The sequence below is a fragment of the Conger conger genome, chromosome 8 (genome assembly GCF_963514075.1).
Source record: "Conger conger chromosome 8, fConCon1.1, whole genome shotgun sequence".
Taxonomy (NCBI): Eukaryota; Metazoa; Chordata; class Actinopteri; order Anguilliformes; family Congridae; genus Conger; species Conger conger.
Window position 1 is genome coordinate 43,201,487 of NC_083767.1, and position 21,667 is coordinate 43,223,153.

Below are 21,667 nucleotides of genomic sequence, written 5' to 3' on the forward strand. Positions count from 1 at the left end.
TTATTGGCATTTGGCAGACCCTCAACAACAACATACAGTTGATTAGACTAAGCAGGAGACAATGCTCCCCTGGAGCAATGCAGGGTTAAGGGCCTTGCTCAAGGGCCCAACGGCTGTGCGGATCATATTGTGGCTACTCCGGGATTAGAACCACCGAACTTGCGTGTCCCAGTCATTTACCTTAACCACTACGCTACAGGCCGCCACAGGCCGCCACAGGCCGCCCACGGAACCACTACGGAAATGCCTTCAACTTTCAGATCTTTAAAGGGATAGTTAACTACCTTAGATTCTTGATGTTTTCTACTGGTCCTGGCAGTATCTGTGCACTTTAAAAGACAAAAAAGTATGTAAAGATGTTTCTGATGACCTGCTGACTTTAGAATGTTACTGGGCATTCAGCAGTTAAGAGGTCTAAAATAAAAAATGCCCTTCAAGTTTCTTCGAGTAGCTTGTACAGGTTGGTCATCATAAACGTCCACAAGTATCTAAAACATCTTTGCACATAAAAACTGTATGGGTGAAAAAATATGAAAAACCCCAGAAAGTGACATATCTCTTTAATCATGAGGCTTATGCTGTAATGCACACCAAAAATATTCCAGATTCTGCGACCTGGAGACCAGATTTATGGACACTGTAGCTGTAAATTCAAATCTATGGGAAAATTCAAAAGGATAGCAGGTAATGAGAAACAGCGCAACGGGATGGCTGAAATAATCTATCGTCCTGTCCAAACCCTGAAGGCCAGGGTACGAAAACGGTCCCGTGGAACAGATGTGGCATGAATACAGTGTCGGAAAACTGAGCCAGGCAGGAACACACAGGGAATTGAAAGAATGCCCTCAGAGATCAGGGCTTTCGCGTTGTTCACATATCTTCAGAGCAAAGGCCTTGGCGTTCACGACGCGGGTGACATTAGCTGATGCTTCCTCCGCACTCTGCATACAGGTTATAGGGCTCTATGAATAGCAAGGTAAGCTGATAATGGAGGAGTACTTACTGCAATATTATTAATACTCAGCGACTTCAATGTCCATACGTCATGGAAGTCTAATCACTTGTAGGGTAGATGTAGATATTTCGGCCAGGAATTCAAGCCCGTTTTTGGCTGCCTAACTGAACATCCTAAATTAAACAGTATGCCGGCATAATGAGGGAGGGGGGCTGATCAGAAAGCAAGTGGCTCCATATTCCGACTGTAGTTAACATGGCAATCTCGGCTGCTATATCGTCACATATTTTGGCTCACAAACACAGGACAGCTTCAGAATGAACCTGGGGAAAGGAGGGATTTTGTTCATTACTTTTAGTTATCGCTACATTGCTTCTACAAGAGTCATTTTATTGCCACACGCAACTGCTTCACGCTCAGAAATGCAATTTTACCCAATTCTTATTCCAGGCAAGTACCATGTCTGTTAGGAGACTGTGCACCTTGTCTGTCAGCACCCTACTGGGTTTTTTACATTCTGTTATTATTTCAGGATTGAAAGCATTATCTTTTGTCATTCCAATATGGGTTCTGAAATTTTAAATGTCACACGAGAGAGAACAAGGGAGTTGGGAGCGAGAAGGAAGGAAAGGCAGAGTCAGAGAGATAGATAGAGAGAGAAAGAGAGAGAAAGAGAGAGAGGGAGAAAGAGAGAGAGAGAAAGAGAGAGAGAAAGAGAATGGCAACAGCAGGGAAAAAGAGAGAGAGGCAGAGGACACACATGGACGGATACTTGTGTTGACTGGGAAGCCTGTGTAGGGGATAATCTGTGTCTCTCCCTGTAATGAGTGCAGGGCTTCTGCCCAGATCAGTCCGATTACAGGCTGCTTTTAATCCTGCGGTGAAGCCACAGAGCATGTGTGTGTGGCGTGTGTGTGTGTGTGTGTGTGTGTGTGTGTGTTCGTGTTTTGCTGAACCACGGTATCACAGCCCACTGTGCACTTACAGTTATTACTCAGAGTCAAAGCTGCTCATTTGCGTATTGTCCACATCTCTCTCTCCCTCAGTCTCCCTCTTTCTCCTTCTCATTCTCTCTCTCTGTCATTCCCTCACTCCCCCCTCTCTCATTCCCTCTCTTTCTCTCCTCTGCAGGGCTTTCCCTGTCTGTCTGCAGGTGATGCCCTTCAGTGCAGCTCCGTGCCTGGGTGCAGTGTGTGTAAAGGTCGCGGCTGATCGGAGGGTAATGGCTGCAGTCGCATCACGCTCTGTAATCGCTCACAGGTGAACCCGGGTAAGCCGCAGTTCCCAGAAAGCCCTGCTTCACCCGCGGATAGCAGAGACGCAGGGCGAGCTGCCTGTGCTAACTCTGAGTCATCGCGTCAGCAAGCGGTAAGAGACGCCCCAGCGCATTGCTAAACAGAGTATCAGCCCTTCCCCAAGCACAGCCAGCACCAGCAGTTTCGCATATTTAGATAGAAATCTGTATGAGCGTGTCCGTTAGGAAAATAATACTCATGCCAAAGCTCCACTCAGGAAGGCACTGCTGGCTAAAAGCTGGAATATGCCACCAAGGCCAATGATGGATGACATGTACTTAGTGTAAGGTTTGAGCCCCGATAGAGTCACAGAAGAGCCACTTCAAACAGCTCAGCTGCAGGGATCCGATACCTGTAGACATTGCTAAATCACAATGGATTCAGCAAACCCACACAGTTTCTGACCAGGTTACTCCTGCAGAATACCAAATATCAAATACATCAAAATCAATATCACTACAATATTAATTTACAGCTGGAGTCCAGAGCAGATTACGCAATTTCTAAAAAATTGAAGCTGATGAACAATTGTGGGCACAGTATTTATCAGCCTACACAACATGGCTGCATTTTCTTTCCTGCTGAACAGTTTCCACACACACAATTCTTGAAATGGGGACAACACAGAACGTGTTGCCCTTCAGGATCCACTGGAGATTACTTCCCAAGATAATCTGAATCCTGTCCCTTTGGGGCACTCATTAAAACCATCAAGTATTTGTACTGTGCTTGAAAAATGTCTTGCCGCGGGGGGCTTTGGTTAAAGTTCACATCAAAGCCAAGTTACAGATTCTCGATCAGGGAATTTATGTGAATATCACTTAGCTTTGATCAGGGCGCTTCCCTGACCCCATAACACTAAGTTTGACCTTAAAACAGAGAGCTTTTGGAACCTTTACATAACCTTGCTGTTGTCTGAACACAATGGTAACATTTGCGAAAACCAACCAAAACATCAGCTTGTGGAGCAGGGCACACGAGGCATGAGTTCAGTCTCCGGTCTGGCAATAGACAGTGTCCGAGTTGAATTTGACAAACAAAAAGAAGAGTAAAAAAAAAAAAAAGAAAAAAAAAAAAGAATGACGATGTGACAAGTTTGCAAACAAACCTGAAATGTTGTGTCTCTACAGGGACTAGAATGTGACTGCAGTAGTTGTGGGCAGAGCACACACACAGCACATCTGGGAATGACAACAAAGACCTAGAGGTCAGAAGGGGTCATAAGAAACACATTACATTATATTATATTATTGGCAGACACTCTTATCCAGAGCGACGTACAGTTGCTAAGCAGGAGACAATCTTCCCCTGGAGCAATGCAGGGTTAAGGGCCTTGATCAAGGGCCCAACGGCTGTGCAGATTTTTTTGTTGCTACACCGGGATTAGAACCACCGACCTTGGGTGTCCCAGTCATTTACCTTAACCACAATGCTACAGACCTATTCGACTTATGCTATGTATATCGCTGTCTCTACCAGAGCTGACATCTCCCGCAATGTAAATGATTTAGACAGATATACAGAAAGACAGAGACACAGGGAGACAGAGAGACAGAGAGACAGAGAGACAGAGAGACAGCTTCATATAGCACGTTTGTCACACTTAAAGCATGAAGAGGAAACTCGCCTCAACCACAACCAACCCGTAGCTCCCACCTGGCAGCCATTTTGCAAGGCAGAATGCACACCCAACATTAGCTAGGGTGGAGAGGGAGAGAGCACATTCCAATAATAGCCAATGAGAATTTAGCCAAGACACCGGGGAACCCCCTACTCCATGCAGTAAGTATCATGGGATCTTTAATGACCACAGTGAGTCAGGGCCTCGGTTTAATGTCTAATCCGAAAGACAGCATCTCCAACAGCACAGTCTCCCATCACTGCACTGGGGCATTGGGGTTTATTTGACCCCCTACTGGCCCATAAACACCATTTCCAGCAGCTACTTAGTTTTCCAAGGAGCTCTCCCTTCCAAATACTTAAAACACAATTTTAGCCAATTTTAGTTTGACGTAACGTTAAACAATGAACTTATAACTTTATCCTCTCTTCCCGTGTCCTTTTTTATAATTTTCCGGTCTCTTATTTTCTTTGATGTCTCTGATATTCAGAGGAACGGGTAGGCTAACGATGAAGGCAAATGCAATTGCAATTACAATTTACATAATACAATTCTGTCCGCTGTTATATAGGGCTATGCCCTGCTGTTTGTGTAGGCAACCCAAGCAGTCTGTTAAGAAAAGCAGGGCAGGAAGGAGTTTTATAAATGTGGTTAAACAAACAAAACAAGAAAAATGCCACAAACCCCCCCCCCCCCCCCCCAAAGGGTGAAAGATGCCATACAGTACTGTGTCAAACAAAATGATCACTTTTTGCTTGTTGGATGACTCTCCACGATATCCAGTTAAGTACAATTACTTTTCTAGATTCCATTAATGTGTTCCTTGTTCAGTCACAATTCCACTGTCTAAGATAAAAAGCAAAAAAGCTGGACAAATAAAACACAACTAAAATCGAGCCAAGATCATTTTGGTCACGAGAAGACGTGCACCAGTGATTTCAATGGAGAATGACTTGCAGAAAGAGACATTCTTTCTTTTACTGCAGTACTACAAGGTTGCAATCTTGTTAATTTGCCCCTGCACCAAGAGATAGTTTCGATTGATAAACTAAGCATTCTGCAAGGCCCCCTCCAAAGTAAGCAAATACTTTTGCTTTGATTACTTGCTATTTTACAACACTAACACATTATATTATTCACTGTATTGAAGAGCCTCCTGGAATTAAAAATCACTCTTAACTTTTTAATATCAATATTATAATATTTTTTATATTGCTGATCATCCTGGTTTCATTAAAAGTTTACACAATTACATGGATTTTCATGTTCTAATCAAATTCGGAAAATGATTATTTACTCTTGAAAAAAAATGAACAGATATTCCTTGTTGTCGTGGAGGCAAGAGATTGATTAATGGTGGACAATTATACTGATTGCACACCTGAGAAACAAGATGGAAGCCATGATCTGACAAAGGCAACTGACGAGCCAAAACACGCCAGCACTACGGTTTCGAAACAACAATTCCCTAAACGATTAGTGATGCGAGACGGGACTGGATTCCCTATCAGCTTGCATGCTAAGATACGATATCACACTGCAACCCATATTTTCCATTTCTGTCTTGGTTTTCTTGGTTTAAGGGAGGCCGCACTGAACCTACGCTGCAAAGGTAAACACAGATACAGATCGCAGTAGATTAAATATTAATGGTGTGAGGCAGGTCTAAGTTAAGGCTTCTCACATACAGCCAACAGTCTGGCTCATAGACTGAGGCTTGTGGGCCTATACCTATGAGCGAAGGCTTAACGCCCAAGCTGCCGCAGACTTGACCACTGTACCATCTGCATGTTTACAGAGTGGTCAGCCACTGGTCCAATCCTGCTCCAGACACTCACTGTTAAACCTGGCCAGTGTTGTCACAGATGGTCCTGGTGCTGCTTTAGAGCTATCAGACTCTGGGCTGATACAGAGGAACAGACGGCTGGCACTGCTTCATGGTTACAATGGGTCAGGGGAGTTTTTTTTGGCAAGTAAATCGGACACACCGAAATCGACAGATCTGACCAAGAACCATGTCAAATGGCATGCCCAACTGCACCATATAGAAAGAGCTGTTATATGTAATTGCGGTTATGTTATCTACCTACCTCCTGATTTGTGTCCAGAAATGAAATTCAATAAATATTTTGGTTTTTATGGCGTCACTGCTGCTCTCATTGTTCCTGGATTTCAGCAAAGCGGTTCTGTATTCAGAGCCGGGGCCTAAATGCTGCATAGACACTACGGAACAAGTGCTATCACCAACCAAACAGGGGAGTACCAGGTTGTGTCAATGAGATTCAGAGACAGCTGCTGTATAATGGTCTTACCCAGGGGGTAACACACAGTTTTGTGGTTACCTTAAGTGGCCGTGTCACAGCAATGAGAGGGGTTAAGTTCCCAGGTGAGCCGTAGGCAAGAATTTAAGACCTTCTCAGAACACAACCACTGGGTCGTGGCCTTTGTTTCCCCACAGCTACTCTACACCATAACGGGTGAATGGTGTTGTTAGGCAAGACCCCCACCATATGTATCCATGATTTTCCAACAGCTCATGCCCTTGAGAGCCCTTTTATCAATGTGATTCATATACAGAATTAGTTCAAGCAAAAGGAAATGCCACTGCTAGCAGGGGCATTTAAGGACCATGCTTCTCTAAATTATATATAAAGAGCCAAAGCCCATCTTTTTTATTTGTGTCAGGTTTCCCCTTTTCTAAAAGGGGACTGCTGCACACACATTTGTCAACAGACTATCCACTGCCTGTAGGACTCAGAGCTGCATTTTGCAATAGCAGAGCTAAAGGCTCTGGCTGTTCAATTTTCTCTGCCCTCGGATAAACGTACGATAAACATTAAAAATTTCCCCAGCACCTGGATATATAATCTCAAATTAGCATTGATCAAAACAAGTATTTCATAAATGATACAAAGTGTTATAAAGGTCTTCATATTTCAAATTACTTTTCAAATTACTACTTTCAAATTAGCCTATGTTACTTTCAGAATCTTATTATGTAACCCTGCAATGACCAGACCCGTCTATTCCCTGAGGATATTCCCAGCTCGAATAATCCCGCTGCGTTAATCCAAGGCTGTCCCGGGCTCCTGGTCCTGCCAATATCACTCACTCCCTTTCGCCAGAAAGGAATAAAAGGACAGTGCCAGTAAAATGGGAATTCACAGTCTGTCCGTTTATGGATGCGATAGTCTGTCGGGCCAACATCAGCCTGTGTGTTGCTACAGGCGACTGCACGAAAATACATTATGACAATGTTTCACTAATAGCAACACGGTAGGTTATACCAGCGTTTACCGGACCGATATAATGCTTCACTGTTCACTGTCCACTGTCCGTGATAACACTGGCACACCAACCTGGTCGAAAATTGTAGTAAACTATCTACATCCTACTTGACCGTGTCCGAAAATAATCCATCATAAATAACATGATAACCACTACAAGTCCAATCGCTCCTTAAAGGTCGCAGACTCAATTAATTTCAGTCTCAATTCTCCTAGGGAGAAAGGCCACCCTGAACGCTATAATACAGTTCATCAGTGTCGGGTGGGGGTCGGTTTACAGCCTAGGCTAGACTTCAGAAATAAAGAGAACATTCCAAATAAGATATAGATGCGATGGGGGCATTATGTGAATCAGCATTGACGACAGTTGTTTAACCTATTATTTTTAAAATTGCGAATAAGGTCTAACCCATTCAAACAGTCTAAACTGCCTTGAGTTAAAATCAAACACAATAATTGTTCCTCTCCGACCAGTTTTTTTCCATGTCTGTCTTTTTAATTTTGATGCTAAAATAAATTTAATTACACCGGTAAAACGGTCCACATGAAAGTGTGACCAACACAATATATACACAACTGTCATTATACGTAGTCTATTTGTAAATGGACGGAAGGTTCTCAGGTTTTTTTAAGCATCGTCTGTTTGTTCAGTGAAGCGTTTCCTTAGGCTATATTCCATATCATTACCGCCCCGACTTTACAGAGTGCCACAGAGCACAGCCTATCGCTGTATTTTCGGCAACAAAGTTTCTGGGGCCTACTGTAGCGCACAAGATGCATTTGGGGACACGTCTTAACTGATTATAAGGTAAAGTCGAATTACTCAGTTAGGGCTACTCACGTTCCAAGGATCTCCTTGAATTCGAATATTTTCTTGATGTCGTCTACTTGCTTTTTCCACGATCCCGTCCCGGACTCGCCATTCTCCCTTGCCATGATGGAACCGGGGGAAACGCAAAAGCCGAATTAGAAAACCCCCAGAGTAAATAAACGCTTTCCCACGCTTCGAGTTGCACTTCCTGCTCTCACGGGCAGCCACGCGCAGTCAGCGAGGTCGGACAGTTTTCTCCGTATTGTTTTCCTTTTCGATCTGTCACCGCCGCCCTCGATCTCTCGCTCTTCTTTCTTTGTCAAACTGAAGTGTTCCGCATCGGCACACGCCGCTGAAGAAGACTGCTTTTCTCCCGGCGGATGCACCTGCACGTTACTGAGCTAATCTGTTTTACGTAGCTAAATTGTTGGGGTAGATGTTACCTTCGTTTTCCAATGTCTTCTGCGAAGACTTTTCACCCCTAAAATAAGCGAAATTCTTTGCAGATATTTTCAATCAAAATGTTTTTTACGGAGACGGATATGTTATTGAACCACGCTGACTGTGCCATTGGTTGTTATGGCAATGAGAGAACGAGTAGGATGCTGCTCACTGCTCGAGCTGTCAGCGGTGTGTGCATGTGTGTGTGTGTGTGTGTGTGTGCGTGCGTGCGTGTGTGATAATTCGCATTGCACCAAAACCACGCTTGCGTCTAAGCCAAGCGTCTAAGTTCTACTACACACAGTCAGGTTTTAAAAAATATGCTTCTTGAATAAATGTAATAGGTACTGTATAAATTCGATCATTACAGTAACCGATACTGACCAAAATGGCAGGGAAATGGTTGCAATACAAATGACGTCTCCTGATTATTATTGGTGTGAGGCTACACTGTTGCTGATTGTCATTCAGACAGAAACGTGTACATTTTTGCCTCCATCGATAGATTAAACAACTTTTAAATGTAGCCTATATTGATAACTTTAAAATGAAGTAAACATTTCGATAAAGTAAGCAATTAGGATGTGAGACCATATAGTTACAAAATAGTCTTATTTCTGACAAAAATGATGACAGGTTAAGTATTGTCAACGGGTTTGGATACTAGGCTACTATTACTACTACTGCAGCTGCTGCTATTATTATTATTATTATTATTATTATTATTATAAACATCCATCACATTGCACAGACTTCAGCCTTTCTGACTGAAAAATAATTTCATCACATCTAATGTTCTCGGCAGGTGTTCTTCTTTCACCCTCGGTTCAGACATTTTTGACCTTCACAGTACAGGAAGTCACAGAAGCCCAATGGTTCACCACTGTGATGTCTCCATACTGTAGGTGAGATATCTTCGCATTCTGAGAGCTCTGATCTCAAAGCACAAAACTGCTTCTTCACTGCAGGACAGTACCATTGCCATTGGGGTGGGACGGACACAGGCTAAACATCCATGCATCAATTAATCTGCTCTTCCCCTTCTCATACCAGGCAGTAACCCATTCAAACGTATGCGGGTGACACTGATGTAAAGATATCAGTATAGAGCCTGCAGCAATGTTTTCTCAATAATGTTGAACTGCCCTCATGAACAAAAAATAAATAAATAAAAATGAGCACAGAACTTTGACACCCTGAGCCGTAGTATTCATCTGAAATTCTGCAGGCTCGCTGGTGTTCAGACAGGTCTTCTGCGTAAGGCACTCATGAGTATTCCTGCTGCAAACTACTGCAGTTCTCATTCAAGAAAATCCATTCCTCCAACCCCCCCCAGCCCCCCCCAGCCCCACCCCCCACTGCACTGAGTCAGCAATTTTCCCTACCTTGATTTGACAATTTTCCCTAGTTTCCCTTTTAGGCAGATAAAGGCCAAAGGATTCCCGTGGCCCTGGCTGAAATGGGGTTTATGTAGCTCTGTAAGTGAGCAGACCTTATTTTATCAGCAGAGTGGGCTAGCACACTGCAGAGAGAGCAGACTAATCTGGAAAGAGGAAAATCCCCAGAATACTAATGGGGCCTGGGACCAGTATGATGACACCCTCTCCTCTCGACCCCAGGTTACCCACAGCACTTCATAATGGAGCCTGGGTGTCTTACTAAACCCAATTTCTCTGGCCAGATACACCACATGAGTACAGCCACCACACAGGGCAGTGCCCCACTGCTGTCGTCTTTGCACTGCGTGAGAGTTGTACACAAGGGCTGAGTGGATCAGCCACAGCCACAACCTTCCAGCATTTGGTCTGTCAGTGCCACAACCCCCGCCATTTTGAGCTCTGTCACTTCACAGTTATCGTATTCATATATTATACTGCCATTTCTGTATTCTGGGGAATAGGATGCTGACCTTGGCTGTGTATGTCAAGGTTCATTACACTCCGCACAAGTCAGAACTGCTCTGCCAAAATGTGAAAAGGCCAGAAATGGACTCTCTCTAGTTTCCTTTTTTCATTCCCTGGACTCATTTTTGTTCTGATCAATCTCAGCCCGATGACCTCTGTGATATTCAGGTGCAAAGGGCTTCAATCAATACCAATGCTTTGCCAATCCCTTTTCTGGTTGAAGGGAACGATTGATAGTTACCATGACAGACTGCTGAAAGTCACCGGGCCAATCCAATCTGGTCATATTCCCCGAACTGAAATCAATTCCCTTCTCTCACCCTTGCTCTCCAGAGCTCATAAAACAACATGCAAAATAAAACAACAGCCACAATAGCTACTGCACATCTACTGAGCCTAATTTGATATATACCAATTTGATATGCAAATATAATCAGCCCCTCTAATTACTGTGTAAATATGTCACACAATCCACAGATAATTGTCTTCAACAAAATTATATTGTTACATCAACACATTTCACAACTTTTCAGAACGATTTTTGAGTGTGTTGCACCCCCTAGAGGAGGATAGTGAAACTATATAATCATTTTCTTCTCCATCATCTGTAGTTCACAAAATTATATTAAAAATGATAACAGATATTTTTTTTTGACTTCATTATGGTATATGGCTTGCTTGAAATATTGTTATTTATGTGAAATATTTTTTAAACTGAAAACCACAAAGCTTTGTGAAAATACCCAAGTAAGATCAACAATATTTCAGATGCATTTTAAAATATGGCAAAGTTTGGATGGATTTATTATTGCATTCATGTAATAATCTACCAGAGCAAAACACATTTACATTCTAGCCACTGTTTCTACATTACTGGCCTTTATAAAAAATGAATTCAGGTTCTCAACTCATAAGTAGACAGTACAGGTAACGCAGTAGAGCTGTATGCTTTATTAATAGCTCCCCCTTCTATGGACTCACTAATTACATAATCACTATATGCAAGAGGCCTTTCACCAAAAATACTCCCATATAAAAACACAACACATGGAAACATCAAGACAACCCCAAGGGTGTAACAGGACTGCTGGAATTGAAACTGTTTCCTTTTTTAATTATGTTTTAAACAAAAAGTGAAAAGATCTGTGTATAATTGCGTATCACTGAAATAGCATGCTGGTACCCAAATAAATGATAATGAATAAATGATGTAAGTGTATCTATCCGTTATCTAACCTGCTTATTCCCGGTCAGGGTCACGGGGGCACTGGAGCCTATCCCAGCATGCACTGGGCGATAGGCAGGAATACACCCTGGAAAGGTCGTCAATCTATCGCAGTGTTATTGAATTACTGGTGCAAAAGAACTCAAACTGACCTTTTTGGTGTTGCTCCCCCCACCCCAAATGAAAATCAGCAAGCAGCTCATTTTATGTGATTCTCTTTGTGTTAATCAAGAGAAATGACTGCCGGAGCCCTGACGGCCATGTTTGTTTTCAAGGCTGGTGAAGACTGCAGTCACACACAGCCGATGACCTGCTGGGACCCCTCAGGCGTCTCTTAAACACAGCTTACAAAAACATGCTCCGGCCCATAGCCTTACTGTTCGGCTGTGTCGGGGCACAAACCAACTTCAAAACCCGCCTGTTTTCTTTTACCCAAGCAACACCGCCAAACGCTATCCCACCCGCAATGTGAAAATATCCAATAAATTACAGCAAAAGCAAGTACCTCTGAATATTGCATATGTCTGTCATCTCAGCAGACTTCAATAAATACTCATATAGTAGCCTCATTGGTACTGATAAAAGACCACCAGCCGTGATTCTGTGTGTACTTTCAAAATAACCTGTTCATGAACATGCATACAGCGTCTGCACTCTACTTCTGACGGAAGCCATTACACATTAGACTGTACTTATTATTATTATTCATAATAATAATTATTATTATTATTGTTATAAAAGCTCAGTCTTTTATCTTCTCCCTTCTCCGATTATTCAGGCCTCCTCATCAGATTCGTCTTGCTGGCTTTTCTGCTGCAAAAAAAATACAAAGAATACATCACAACAATATTAGTCTGATTTATACACAGCAGGTCTGGTACTGAATAGCTAATTCTCATAGTCTCCAGAGATGTCTGGTTTTGGTCCATCTGAGCCTGACTGCAGTTTGATTAATAAGAGACAATAACAGCCTGAAAATTCAATGTGAATGGTGAAATCCTATGTGAAAAATATTTGTATGCCTAAATATACCTGAAATATACTACTTTATACTTAAGAATACGAGAAGTATAATAAAAGTTTATATAAAGTATGATAGTATACAATGTCTTCACATGGGATGTTCAGTACCTGAACATAGTATTAAATTGTGACCCAAGGTGATTAAGCCAAATAATTCATCCCATTACATAGTCTGGGAAGAGCCTAAAGCAGAAGTATTCAGGACCAGGAACACCTAGCCCTGGATAAAGAACACAGGGGGTAATTCAGAGACCCAGAATGGTTAGACTGAGGTGCTGATGGGCATGCCTTTTGTGTGTCTGCACATCTCAGTCACGAGACCTAATGTACCACCTTGGCACAGGTAGGAGTTTCTCCAATAAAATCCAGTAGAGATGGGATGGATACGGCAGTGGAAAGCATATTAGCAAAAATATATAAAAATAAAGTTCTGCAGTGCAGTTACTGCCTACACAAGTAAGTGCTTACATAATAATGAGAATACAAAAAAACAAAAAAAATTTAATCATCTGCAATCCACTCAAGGCAGCAGTGTGTGTGGGAACTGTCGTACTGTTGCCTCCCACACCACTTCCCTCCTGACCACTGGGACTGGATCTGCAGCTTCAAGAGCTTCTTTCTTTATTGCAAAATGAAACAAAACCCTCAACAAAATGAAACAGAACCCTCAACAAACCCCAGAGCTGCTCTTCAAGGATTTACTGCTAGATCACAAGTGCCTACTGACCACTGACCCTTACACAAGTGTCTACTGAACACTGATAGTTAATCTTTGCACACCGGTCAAGGGGAGCCTCTTACCAGTTTGAGAAAGTCAATGAGCTTGTACGCGTCCTCGCCTGTGGACAGGTCGACGAAGTCCCGCGGGATCCGGTAACTGAGGCAAGGGCTGGGCTGGACCGTCACCTCACTGGTGGTGTAGCGGAAGGCAGGAACGTCCTGCACAGAGCAGAGAGCACAGGTAAACACACAGGTACACACGCAGGTGAACACACAGGTACACACACCGGTACACACACAGGTAAACACAGGTACACACAGGTAATCAAACAGGTACACACACAGGTAAAGACACAGGTACACACACAGGTAATCAACTTTGCAGCTAGCAGGTTGGCTCATTATCACTGACCATTGAAGAGCAGGCCAAACAGAATGGTGGCACTAGAAGATGCAACTTTATTAACCCTCCTATTATGTTTGGGGCCAATTTGACCACACTCAGTGTTTGACATCTCTTAAAAAACAGTTTTTCCATTACTGTATGAAAGTTAAATAGTCAACATGCAACATAATGCTTTGTTCTCCGTCCTGTGCCAACTTTGCATGTGTTGCATGGACTGATTTTGACCCTGAAATGTATAAAATGTCCAAATATACAACCATTTTTATTATCTATTTTTATATCTCAGATTTCTTTGTGGATGATTCTGGTTAAAAGCGGTCATAAACTCTTAACATAATAGGTGGGTTAAATGTCGCCTGTCCATCCCAGCCTGGCCTCCACAGCACACAAACCCTGTCATACATGAACAGATTATTTAAACAAGAGAATCTGCCCAGGCCTTGAGCCAGGCCCTCAGCCCCACATTGCTCCAGGGGGGACTGTCTCCTACGTAGTCTAATCAACCGTAAGTCACTTTGGATAAAAGTGTCAGCCAAATAACATGTTATGTAATGTAATGCTTATGTTGATGTGTAATGACACAGCTTCAGACCTACAGACTGCTGAGGAGGGCAGGAGTTGTGTTGGGTGAGGTGAGAGCTCTTACCCCCTGCTCAGTCTGATCGGCCATCAGATCGTGTCCAGAGGTCAGCTCCTCCCAAGTGAAGAGTAAGGAATCTGTCACTGGCCCGAAGGGGTTCAGGTCGATGAGCCACACTTTGCCCTGGAACAAGAAGGGAGAAAAGTCTTTACGGCCACGTGACTTTAGACAAAATCTCGCCCATGTATGCAGTTCATGACCCCAGTATAACCACCATTATTTGCCTTCAACCAGAAAGCCTCACACAAAATTGAACGGAACGTGATTTTTTGCTTGCATTAGAAGGGTTTTCTAGCATTTAAGTAGCTCTCCAGTAGCAACTTTTATTATGAGCCTTTATTGCTCTATAAGCTTCAATTAAGGGGCTTGGCCTTTCCCAATGGTCCTGTGAGCTGGTGTTCAGTGATTCAGTCTGGGATTGCAGTGCTGTAGGTGAGTCAGCCACCGTGCCAAATTAGTTTTTACAAGATGATGAGGAAAAAGATGTTTGCAACAGTCATTTAAGCATGAAAAAAATATATATAAAAAAAACCAGTCACACGTACACTCTACGGGGTCTAATCTGTGTGGTTTACAGCCTACGCTGTACCCACGGGCTTACAAAAGAAGCAGGAGAGTCTTGTATTTCCAAAACCAATCAACAGGACGAAAACAAACTCCTACTTACCCAGCTGTCCCTGTAGACATCTAAAACAACTGCAAGGAACAGAACAAAGACGGCATTAGATATTGTGTTCACAGACATGAAGTACACCGGTGGTCTCCAACCCTGGTCCTGGAGAGCTACTGGGTTTGCTGGTCTTTGTTTTCACCGACAGCACCCTGTTGAGACCCAGGTAACCAGGTGAGGTGAGTTAACTGCTCTAATTGATTACTTAAGTGCAGAGTAACAAAAAAAAAAACAGCAGACCAAGGAGCTCTCCAGGACCAGGGTTGGAGACCACTGAAGTACAGTTTTTTTTAAACAGAATGGTTATAATGTTAGCCTAAGCTAAACTAACCTTTTCATGGAAGCATAATTAGCATATTAGATACAATTAGATACACAGTGACAAGACCTTAATTTATACACATGACCACAGGAATACATAATGACAAGGACAGCCCATTCAGCCATTCTGAGTTCATCATTTGCTTTGAGTCCAGCACTAAACCTAGCTTTGAGCACTCCCAGGGACTTTTACTGAATGACCTTGCACACAGCTCCACAAATAGACCTCTCGCTGTCTAAATACTCCCTGATGTCCGTGTGGAATTTACCTGGAACTAATTTCCACCTATGCCCCCGTGTTCTGCCATCAGCATTCAACCTGAAAAATCAATTTAGTTCACTCTGCTAAACCCTTTAATGAATCTCTTGATCCTGAATAAAATAAAGACTGTAGCCGTAAAGTTGTAGCCGTTGCATTTCACACTTGGAAACAACCTATTTTCTCTCTTTTGTACTTTTTCAAAAGCTTCTATATCTTTCTTCTAATGTGGTGCCCAGAACTGCACACAGTACATTAAATTATGTCCGTTAATCTATTAAAATTGAAAAGTTTATTGAATTCATCAATAGATTAGTTAAGAAACCTTGGTAAGAATCCAGTGCTATGTGGGGGACTCCCATCTCAATTGGTCAGACATTTGATACAATCCAGATTGCAATTGAGTTAGTAAGTGCTTTTATTTTGGTGGTGTTGACGTGAAACGTAGAGTCATCAGCTTAATGTGATGCCAACCTAGTAGAGTCAGATGGGTTGCTGGATGTTTGCCCATCACCCATTTTCATTCAGCTGCCTAACAATAGCCACAAAAGGGTGCTTTGTTCCAGGTGATACAAAAAAACTATTCACCATCCACTACTATGAAAAGCTCTGTTTACAACGTACGGACGCCATTTTGTTTTTCATGGTTGTGTTTCCCTATCTTTCTCTCACACACACACCGACACACACACACACACACACACACACACACACACACACACACACACACATTGTGTAGTCTCCTACACACAAAGCATACTCACAGTCCTCATCCAGGAACTTGTACTGGACGTGCTCCTGAAAGAAGTCCAGGAGGGCGCTGCAGATCTGGTCCTGCTGCTTGTAGATGTGCTGGTAGTGCTGGGTGTAATCTCTCTGGGAGATGCCTGTAGGGGGTGAGAGTGTCCGTGATGTCTCTCCCTGAGTCCTGACCGTGTTTCCGCTCCGCTGGAGGAGCGCTCGTGAGGCAGCAGCTACTCTCGGCTCACGCTGCGTCAGCGTTCGGCTGTGAACCTGTCCTTCATCACTTATCGTTTTTCCCTCCACCTCCCCGGTGTTTTTGTTCCCTCCGTTTCTCTCATTCTCACTTCGACCAAGCTAGTTCCCTGACTCTCCGAGGGTGCGCCCCCCTCCCCCCACTTCCAGATAGGAGAAGGAGAGAAGTGGAGGTAAGGAGAATATATTTTTCGAGTATTTATTTAAAGTGCATTATCACCAACACAGGCCTCAATACACTTTATAATAACACTCCCGCCTGTTCTCTCTCCCCACAGTGCGGCGATAGCCATGTTCTCTCCATACTGTACCGATCAGCTTGTTCTCCTTGACGAAGCAGCGGAACTCCCCTCCTGGAATGAGCTCGCTCCACTTCCTGAGCACAAGCTGAGGAGGAAAGCACAAAGCCATGTTTCAGTACGTATGCCTGACAGGAAGTACAGTGCTGTGTTTCAGTACGTATGCCTGACAGGAAGCAGAGCCGTGTTTCAGTACGTAAGCCTGACAGGAAGCACAGCGCTGTGTTTCAGTACGTATGCCTGACAGGAAGCACAGCGCTGTTTCAGTACGTATGCCTGACAGGAAGCAGAGCCGTGTTTCAGTACATAAGCCTGACAGGAAGCACAGCGCTGTGTTTCAGTACGTATGCCAGACAGGAAGCACAGTGCTGTGTTTCAATACGTACACCAGAGATTCAGCCAAGACAGCCAGCTGTAGCTCATGAATGTCACAGTACACAGATGGGCGAAGACCCCTACCTCATAGCCTATCTCTGGGTCTGGAGAGTCATCGCTGCAACGATGGAACCTGAAAAACGATATTTAATAAACAGCTGTACATAACGAAACCCCAAATATATGCACTGTACTATGCAGTTACTGTCAAATAAAGAGTTATAATACCCAAAATCAGACTCTGCGTATTATTATAGACAGATTAAGCCCAGTCTGAGACTAAATTCTTTTTAAAATTTAGTCCTGGACTATGCTTAACCTATGCACTGAGGCTGCCGCTGAGACCCTGGGGCCTGGGTAGGCAGCACTCACGGCTGGGTGAAGTCATGAGCGATGAAGTCCGAGCTCTTCAAGAGGAGAAAGATGTCTCGCAGGCTCTGGCACTGCAGGGTGTTGTTCAAGGCAATCCAGTTTGCGTCCTGGAGAGAGACACATCACGCACGGTAACGGCTACACTATGGTTTCAGAGGCAATAAACACAATATTAACATTTACTACAGCCCTTTTAGAAGATTGAGTGAGGGCATGCAAGCTCCATGTAAATCAGTTACTTAAAAGAAAACGTCCCCACAATCCATATGTTGTTATTTATGTTCACTGTAAAAGTAAATATAGCAACAAATAAAGTTGCTATGCTTGTCAAAACCATGAACTAATGAGTTGGCACAGCAAGACAATTTCCCTTGAGCATTCCCTGACATCTCGTAGACCTTACAGACAATGACCCTGCAATGAACTATGGGAGTTTGGGGGATTTGAGGGAACGGAACTACGGCTGCTTACAGGCATGGCTGCATAGATTTAATTTTAATGATAAAGTTTAAATGATGGGTACGTCTTCTTGACAAGCTAAACTGCTCAACCAACAGATGATAAGTGCCCACATGGGTACAGATGACAGATATTAAAACAGCAAAACATACTGTGTGCTTCCCCAATTAAACAGGGGATGGCATTTCACCAATGCCAAGAGAAGTAATTGGTCTCAGAAGTGCTTTTCAAGCAGGCAATTGCATGTAACAGGCTGTAGAAGTTTGTGTTATTGTCTGAACATAATTAGAGAAACCATTTTTACATTTTTGTATGAACATTTTTATAATCCTTGAAAAGGGATAGTAGACTTTTACTGTCAGGCTTATTGCCTTGTACTATATGCCTTTTATGGTTGGAAAGATTTCAGTTCTTTTAATCTGAGAAGGTTCTTTCATAGAATAGTTCAATTTCTGGGTTCGATATCATTTCATTCATAATTTCACTATTATTTCACAGCTTGAACAGTGATGTTTTGTTTCCAGAGGCGGTACATATGAGCACATTCATTTTATAGTGTTTTTTTCCCACAAAAATAAACAAACTGTAAATATCAGATTTTATGTTGTGCCGATACTTATTTCCTTGGAGCGCAACAATCTCAGAATGCATGTAAGCATGCCTCGTGGAAAATATTTCCAACCAAAAATAAGATTAAATGTAATTGTACAAAAAATAAATGGGTAATATACACAGATTCTCTGGAGGTATCTACACGTAAAAGATGATTTGCTGTAATGTGAAGTGCACTTTCTTTAATATCCTATCATCTCTCTGGAAACATAAATTAAAACTTAAATAATATCAAATAACACCAGAAAGTGAACTATGCCCTCAAGCACACAGGTTCTCTAGTCATGAGAGTGCAGACACATCGCTGAATAATTGTCTAATCCGTAGCCTTTGGACTTTGGAGATTCAATGGGAATGTGTACAGGATGACAAGAGGTGGGTGTGGGTGTGTGTGTGTGTGTGTGTGTGTGTGTGTGTGTGTGTGTGTGTGTGTAAATGGGTCAAGTAAATAATCACTACTTAGACTTAGATGTCCTGTTCTTTAACCCCTCTACTGGTTTCCAGATTTGTTGTTGGTAAAATCTCCCCCATAATTGCAGTGGGTTGTCTCACCTGTGGAGCACTCCAGTTCAGTTTGGGAAAGACACTGCCCCCAAGGAGGTTTATAGCTTCCTGCACTTTGGCATTGAATTCCGGGAATTCTGGGGCCTGATGAAAAAATCACAATGATCAGAGAACATCAAAACATGGATGTTCCTTGTGTGCATACGTCCAGTCAGGGCAGCACAATGGAAAGGCCGGTAAATCAATCAAATACAATAAATACAATAAGTGTATCAACTCTGAAAGTCTCCAAACATTGGCTGAAAAAGGGTACGAGGCAAAAACTGCAAATAACGTGCCCTGTTCTGCGTAAGGGGAGTCAGTTCACACAAATCCAAACCCCATAGAAGAGTAGTCCCTCTGAACATTTACATTTAATCCAAATGCTATCCAATTTGCATTCAATTCTCATGAATTATTTTACTTGATCCCTAAATCTAAAAAATCAGATTGCAGGCAGATTCACCTGTAAAACTGTGAACCCAAACAGGGTCCACAGATCAATTAACGTAGACCCTTCATTAAAAGTGAAAGAAAATCAACATAAGGCTACCTTTTTATTTCTGTATGTTTGCAAAATGACTGAGGCTTTTATCCAATGCAACTGCAATAGAAGCAAACATGAATCCCTAATAGAGCTCATAGTAGGTATGGGGTTGTGAGTATAAACTTACTGTGACAGTGGTTGTAGTCTCATCATCCGACCACTATAAAGCAGGGAAAACAAAGTAAGACGGCTGCTTAGAAATGAATCGTAATGAAGATGAGAAAGTTACAACACCACACTTGAACATATTAAACCAGCGTCCTTTACAGACGCATTGAGGAAAATTCACTTGATGGGTTTCAGGAATACCTATTTTTTAAATTGACCTATTTTCAATCATCTTGGGAAAGACTGCTGTCCCATATACTTTGACGTTGGCATGGGGTGGACTCTTTTTTTCAAGTACAGTGCTGTAAAAAAGTATTCCTGATTTCCTCTATTATTGCATATTTTTCACACTGAATGGTTTCAGATCTTTAGACAAAATGTAATATTAGAAAAAAGGAACCTGAGTAAACACAAAACAATTATTTAGATTACCATTTATTTTCTGTAATCCAAAAAGATATCAAACAGCGAAAAAGTAATTGCCCCCTTAATCTGAAAAACTGACTGCAACACCTTTAGCAGCAATAGCTGCAATTGAACACTTCCTATAATTTGGAATTTGTCTACTCTGTGTGAAAAATACGACAGAATAGCGGAAATCAGGAAGGAGGCACTTTTTTCAATGAACTTTATTCAAATATATTGTTTTCAAACCTGGATATCCTCCTGATCTTCCTCACCGTCTGCAGTGTTTGTTTGAGTTTGTTGTGTGCTGTCTTCACTAAAACAAGATCATACAGGTTACTCAGTTATGTTCTACTGTTGCAAAGTAGACACAACCTTTCTATGTGTAGCACAGGAGGATGAAAAAACAAGCTTACCTTCCATGTACTACCACGGTCCCATCATCCAGTAAGTATTCAATCACATTCTGAGGTAATGGAAGAATCAAACTGGGAAACAGAAAAACAGTGGCATCACAATCTGCTGGGCTGGATGCTAGTGCAATGCCACAGCAGCAAGGAAAAGACATGCAAGTTGTTTGATTTCCAAAGTACAGAGTATTATTTGTAATGCTAGCTATAAATAAATATCCTGATCTTTCAATACCATAGACAGTGAAGGGTACTGTATATATATGCCTAAGCCTTTCTTGTAATAGAACCATTTATTTTTCTGCACATATTATGCTATATTCAACACCAACCAACTTTTCCTTGTTTGCACTCTGTACTGGCTATTATAACTGGGTTTTAATGACACACACCTCACACCGGACACAATGTTAAAGAGTAGCAACTTGGTAAACATATAAGTTAAGTTAACCATGCTGTTGTCATTCATAACACGTGACTGGCTTTGGTTGCCATAATGACAGCCTTACTCGTGGCAAGCTAATGGTGTTTGAGTGAACGAGGCTACCAAGTAAATAGGAGGCATACGTTCAGTAGATAATGCCTAAAACAATCTATCCCTGCAATATAGCTAGTAACTAGCTACGTAGCTAGTGCTAATACCCAGACATGGCTAATAACAACCTCGCTTTATAGCTAAGTTAGCTACCTAATTTGTCGTTTTCATTTGGCTAGCTACAAAGCCACCAACACTGGTATTTTCATTTTAATGTCGACGAAGAAAGCCAAACTATACCTTTTAATCGTATGTTTCTTAAATATAGGGTACCAAACCGAGAACTGACAGTTTGCAACCTGCTCTTTCTTCATTCTGCTTCAGTGACAGTAACTGTTCGGCTCCAAAACGGTCACTGAGAAAATATCGAATGAAATGCAAATAGTTCCGCAGTACTTGTGTCGTTGTGTCCTGATTCCTTTTGTAAT

At 42.4% G+C, this 21,667-nt stretch overlaps 2 protein-coding genes across 3 annotated transcripts in view; both read right to left on the reverse strand.

Annotated features, from left to right (window-relative positions):
* Nucleotides 1–8,532, reverse strand: part of camk1da (calcium/calmodulin-dependent protein kinase 1Da) — an 87,719-nt gene extending 79,187 nt beyond the window's left edge. Inside the window, exon 1 of the mRNA XM_061252208.1 lies at nucleotides 8,000–8,532. Coding sequence (XP_061108192.1) covers nucleotides 8,000–8,094 — 95 coding nt within the window. The 5' untranslated portion in view covers nucleotides 8,095–8,532. The remainder of the gene's footprint in view (nucleotides 1–7,999) is intronic.
* Nucleotides 8,533–11,087: 2,555 nt separating this feature from the next.
* Nucleotides 11,088–21,637, reverse strand: cdc123 (cell division cycle 123 homolog (S. cerevisiae)). Of its 2 annotated transcripts, none has more exons than XM_061252534.1 (13): nucleotides 21,480–21,637; nucleotides 20,711–20,782; nucleotides 20,544–20,610; nucleotides 19,909–19,941; nucleotides 19,244–19,339; nucleotides 17,621–17,727; nucleotides 17,333–17,381; nucleotides 16,886–16,961; nucleotides 16,343–16,465; nucleotides 14,996–15,024; nucleotides 14,335–14,451; nucleotides 13,364–13,501; nucleotides 11,088–12,349 (listed from the first exon to the last, which is right to left on the reverse strand). In XM_061252534.1, the coding sequence occupies exons 1-13, from the start codon at nucleotides 21,551–21,553 to the stop codon at nucleotides 12,314–12,316; spliced, it is 1,017 nt and encodes a 338-aa protein (XP_061108518.1). In that variant the 5' UTR covers nucleotides 21,554–21,637; the 3' UTR covers nucleotides 11,088–12,313. The 2 variants fall into 2 exon arrangements, with proteins under 2 accessions (XP_061108518.1, XP_061108517.1); XM_061252533.1 differs by having other exon boundaries at nucleotides 11,088–12,352.
* Nucleotides 21,638–21,667: the final 30 nt, after the last annotated feature.